At 37.9% G+C, this 5,358-nt stretch overlaps 1 protein-coding gene across 1 annotated transcript; it reads left to right on the forward strand.

Moving 5' to 3' along the window:
* The first annotated feature begins 2,092 nt into the window (after positions 1 to 2,092).
* On the forward strand, positions 2,093 to 2,843 carry LOC146305997 (putative C-type lectin domain family 20 member A). The gene is made up of 3 exons (XM_084711840.1): positions 2,093 to 2,399; positions 2,503 to 2,594; positions 2,698 to 2,843. Exons 1-3 carry the CDS (start codon positions 2,093 to 2,095, stop codon positions 2,809 to 2,811), a joined length of 513 nt encoding a protein of 170 aa, XP_084567966.1. The 3' UTR covers positions 2,812 to 2,843.
* The last annotated feature ends 2,515 nt before the right edge of the window (positions 2,844 to 5,358 follow it).

The raw sequence follows: 5,358 nt of genomic DNA on the forward strand, positions 1-5,358 counted from the left end.
CATCTTCCTTTACTCAGTGGCTCATTTAGACTCCCAACATATAGAAAAACTACGTTACTTCTTTTCATCTCTGAGAGATCTATGTCAATCACCCTAAGGTAAGAAGTTGTCCCCCTATAGAGGTTGTTTTTTAAATTCTGATTTTAATTTTCAACATGATTTGCAGGACCTTGAGATGCTGGGATGGGATGGAGGCTGTAATGGATGTTAGTGTCTTAAAAGGAGGTGCAAGAGATCACATTACAGCTGTCAGGAGTTGAGATTGTCAGTCATTTGCATATGAAGGCATCCAGACAGGTATATAAGAAGGGATAGTTGTTTTGCTTGTTCAGGTGATTCTTTAAAATTCAGTGGGACTGAGATAAAAGACAATAATTTGAGAGTTTGAAGATGTCACCAGCCTGCAGTCCAGTGTGTCCAGGTAAGAAATATGTTTTGGAGGAGGAATGCATGTGGTGGATCTGGAGAGATTTACAGAACTATGTTGAGAAGATGCCTCTGGCTGCCTTATAAATAAATGAATACCAGAATATTCACATTATCGATAGGTTAAAAGCTGCACTGAGTTTATGGCTAATTATATACAAGATGTCCTGTATGTTACTTTTTTAAAGTCGTGTTTTTTAAAGAATGTTTCTCATCCTCAGGTATTAGGAGGGCGATGGTGTGTGTTCTCCTTTTATCAGGTCAGTCTGCATGTGTGTTTGTGTTGTACTTCATTTTAGAGTAAATGTAAAGATGCTCAGAATGACATGTTGGTGTTTAGCAAATGAAGCTGAAGGTGATCCATAATTGGTGTTACAGGGGTAAAAGTCTTGGGATCACTAGAGTCTTTCGTCTTCATCCACAAAGCTTGATGGGAATCTATCAAGATATTTCACCATGGACAAAAGTGATTACGATCAAATGATCATGCCGTCCAGAGAAAACACACTGTCACTGCTGGAATGTGGCTGGTGCTCACCATTACAACAGACACACCCTCTGATGACAAAATTTCCTCAGCAGACCACTGCAAAAAGTGTACAATATAATACAGGCTTTAAGATTTTGGCACAACATGATCTGCTTAGTCTGTTTCTGTGTCTCTTTGTCGCAGTATGTTAAATCGAAACAGTTTTTTTCCACCTCAGCAGCAACTCTGCAACTTTTCCACAAATTTCACTGATCATCGAAGCTTCCCACAACTTCTACCAGCCACTGCAATCTCATGCAAATCTTTTTTTTTTTTTTAATTAATCCAAAAACATTGACTTGATGTATTTCAATTACTTGTAAATTTTCCATGTTATATTAAGTGTACTGTAAAAAGTTGCATTAATTTCACTTGGTCCCGCAATTTTCAGTTTTCAAATTTCATTTGCAATGTTTTTAGCCATTTGCAAAAAAAATGGCTGCCCCTGCATCACTGAATGATTACTATGACAAATGTTCCTATGTCTTTCAGGGTTCTGTTCATGCCATTATAATTACCATTTCATTGATGAACCAAAGACTTGGCCTAAAGCCCGAGAGTACTGCAGAAACAAATTCACAGACCTGGCTGTCCCAGGCAACATGGAGGACATGAAGTGGCTGATCACAGCTGCTGGCAGTGGTTATGAGGGGAGAGTGTGGATAGGCCACTGTGACCATTATGAACAGTGGCTGTGGGCTCTTTCAGACTCAAACTTCTATAAAGACGGGGGGAGGAACTTTAGAAAGTGGCACAAAGGTGAACCAAATAACAAGAGAACAAATTCGTGGTTGTGTGTTACCTTAATGAACGGTTTCTGGTATGATCTGTCTTGTGATCACAGAACCACCTTCATCTGCTACAACAGAAAACTACCTGGTGAGTAAACAAGTTATTCCAAGGGATTTTTTGGGCAGAATATGGCAGAAATGGAATATAATATTCATAAGTATGTTTATAATCCCCCAAAAATAGGAACTATCTATCAATCGGTCCAGATGATTTCATTATGAAAATAATAATAAGTAATAAGAAGGAGTGTACTTTTCATGTGCCAGTAAATTCAACTGAAACTCAACATTTCTTGCAGATTTGCCATCCAGTTCTATCAGTAGATATTTCTACATAAACAAAATGATGACGTGGTTCGAAGCTGTTGACTACTGCAGGCAGCATCACACAGACCTGGCCAGTGTGAGAAACGATGATGAGAATAAGATGATCGACAAGATGGTACCAGATGACCAGATGGTTCTGATCGGCCTGTACAGCAGACCCTGGAGCTGGTGGTCACAGAACCATCACTCCTCATTCACAAACTGGGCAGATGGACACCCGTCTAATAGAGAAGCGAGCTGCGCTGCCAGTGTGATTAATGCTACTCATCTTGGAAAGTGGGTGGAGTACGGCACTAGCAACAAATTTAGTTTCATGTGTTACAACAGTGAGTTATTTTCATCTATAAAAAGTGATATATTAATTAGATGGCATCGTATTTCTGAACATACGTTGTAATCTTTTTACCATTGTGTCTGTTTCATTCCCAGACAAGAAGCAGGTGTTTAATTTTAAGCTGACAGCACCGAAATCCACAGTCAACCTGAATGACCCTGCTGTGACGGAGGCCATCTTGAATCTGGTAACTGTAATCATCACATGGGTTTTCATGGAGCTACGCTTGTATCTCAATCCCAAATGTATGATTGGATTTTTTATCATTATTATTGTTCCAAACTTTTCAGATCAGGAAGAAGATGAAAGATAAGGGGATTTTTAAAAATGTCAAAATTTCCTGGATAAAGAAGCCTGGCAAAAATATCTTCCACAAAGAAGAAAATAATGCAGATAGAGTGTAGATGGACTTTTAATATCTTACCTTGTGTACTGCTGCAATATTTAGGTTTAGGCATAAAAACTGCTTCTTTAGATTTAGGAAAATATCATGTTTTGGAATAAAATAAGTTTGTCACGTCACGTCACATGATTGACATGATGGAACTGACAGAATGTACCCTAACTTAAGTAAATGAATTAACTTTGACTTTTGGTTTCACACTGGTCTCCCTGGTGGACGTTCTGTTTTTATACTGCTCCTTCATAATTACTACGGTCACTACAGGTTGCCACCTGAAAATGAACATAAATACGAGTTGGAATAAGCTGCTTATAGAAATGCAATGAAACTATGTCTGTGTTTTGGCCTGGGACTGAAACAGTTACATTTTCATGTATTCATTAAGTGAAATGTTTATTTATGGTACTTATTTGTCTTGTTGTGTAACTTGTAGGTCTGTGTGTATTTTATACTGAAGCTGTGATATAATGTTAGAACTGTATAAATTCTACCATCTTGTCTCTGCAGTAATTGAAGTGAACATAAGTTAATTTCAGCCTTATATTGTACATTTTACATGTGATATTTTACTTGCTGTTGATTAAAGTGTGGTTTTGTCATTTGTGTCAAACAGAGACACAACCATGATCATTACTGGATTTATTTGTTTTATTAGCAAGTAGGTATTTAGTTTATGTGTTATTATACTGTGTGGAAAATAGTAATTAAAAAATAAGTTAAAAAAGACAACTTTAGCTCCTAATTTCTTCATAATTACTGATCTTTTTAAACTTAAAAACTGCTTCAGAGATCAGACCAGTGATACACTATTTACTATACCACAGTGCTTTGTTTTCTGAAGACATTTCTTTGACTTTTTAAAAAGTAAAACCATCAATTTGTTACCAGGTGTTTTTTTTTTTTAGACTGATGTTTTAAGTAGCGGCCAATGGGCTTGAGGCAGACAGAACTGTGAAATCTGAGAGAAATGAGAGATGGACTAATGCAATGTTAGGGTTACGCCTTTTCTGGAGAGCAGGATTTTTACATATAAATGTGCATCTATTATATTCAAGCCCTTGAGTTCAAATGCTGCTGATTCAGCCTCTAATCTGAGTTTTTGCAGGGACTGTTCGCCCCAAAAGATTAAAAATAGAAATATCGGCCTTTTCTTGAATATAATGGAACTCGGCTTATGGTGCTCATAGTGCCAAAAAAAATAAATATATAAATAATCTACAGACCTTGTTGTGAACAGTTTCATGCATGAACCTTACAACAAGGTCTGTTGTTTTGTATTTTGTAAATATACACTCTGTAAATATACTGTGAAATTCTTTCTCATTCTTGCTTGATATACAACTTCAGCTGCTCAACAGTCTGGAGTCTCTGTTGTTGTATTTTGTGCTTCATAATGCACCACACATTTTCAATAGGAAACAGGTCTGGACTGCAGGCAGGTCAGTCTAGTACCTGAACTCTACTACTATGTCTTGACATTATCTTGCTGAAATAAGCAGGGACGTCTCTAAAAAAGACGTCTTCTGGATGGCAGCATGTGTTGCTCCATAACCTGTATGTAGCTTTCAGTATTAATGTTGGAAAAATCCAAAGCAGTGCATGCTTATTTAATTTATGTTTTACACAATGTCCCAGCTTTTTTTTGAATTGTGGTTGTTCTACTGCATGAATGTTGAAAGTTTAGCCAAATGTAAATTATAGCCCTCCAAACAAACTCTGAACATGAAAACGTTCTCCTACATAGCCCTAAATAAATAGCAGTCCTGCTGTAAATGAAGCATGGGTTGGAACCTTTTTCCATGATATCAGTGAGTATTAAGGATGTAAAACAGATGCAAAGCTTTTTCGAGTGTCTTCTGGCAGCATGAGTGAGATTATACTAACAAATGTTCTGTCACAGGACACTGATGGTGATGTCAGATAACAAGACAGTCAGACAATAGACCTTTTTCCACAGCAGCCAGTCTGACATGATATAGTGGTCAAACACAGGTGTTACTGAAAGGTTCTGTTCCATTTAGGTCAAACAGAGTCAGGGTACTGCTATTGTGAGTATTTGTCTTAATTAGTATGATCACTAACCCCTTAGCTGATCACCTGCTTTGCTAATTCAAGACACCTGTATCTCCCACAAATCCAATCACCTGCGTCCCGCTCATCAGACATGCATACCTCTTTATTCTAATCACCTGTGCATGCTATATGAGCGCATCCTACCCTAGCCTGTCTGTCTCAGTTCTCATGACCCTGTTTTCTGTCCCACCAAGTAACACACAGTTCAACAGTGGTCATCTAATAGTCAGCCACACGTTCTACAACATCTGGTCCTGGATCCCTCTACAAGAAGCTGACTCAGCCTCTCTATGTCCACCTGGGTCTCCATCGCACGTTCTGGTTCCACCTCAAGACACGTACACTCAGCTAATACTTCCATTATTAGTCATTAACTCATCTTTCTCTTTCTTCCATAGAAACCAAGAGGGATGATGAGCCAAAGCTCGCCGGTACAATTACATATAAAGTTTGTGATAGAGATATATCACTAACT

The sequence above is a fragment of the Lutjanus erythropterus genome, chromosome 23, assembly GCF_056507025.1.
Source record: "Lutjanus erythropterus isolate fLutEry1 chromosome 23, fLutEry1.hap2, whole genome shotgun sequence".
NCBI classification, from domain to species: domain Eukaryota; kingdom Metazoa; phylum Chordata; class Actinopteri; order Lutjaniformes; family Lutjanidae; genus Lutjanus; species Lutjanus erythropterus.

What these genes read in the sequence shown, in the direction of transcription:
- LOC146305997 (XM_084711840.1), top strand. Translation starts at nt 2,093, where the DNA reads ATGACGTGGTTCGAAGCTGTTGACTACTGCAGGCAGCATCACACAGAC. An exon ending in TAGTTTCATGTGTTACAACA is followed by an intron (nt 2,400 to 2,502) that starts GTGAGTTATTTT and finishes TTTCATTCCCAG; the next exon opens with ACAAGAAGCAGGTGTTTAAT. An exon ending in CGGAGGCCATCTTGAATCTG is followed by an intron (nt 2,595 to 2,697) that starts GTAACTGTAATC and finishes CAAACTTTTCAG; the next exon opens with ATCAGGAAGAAGATGAAAGA.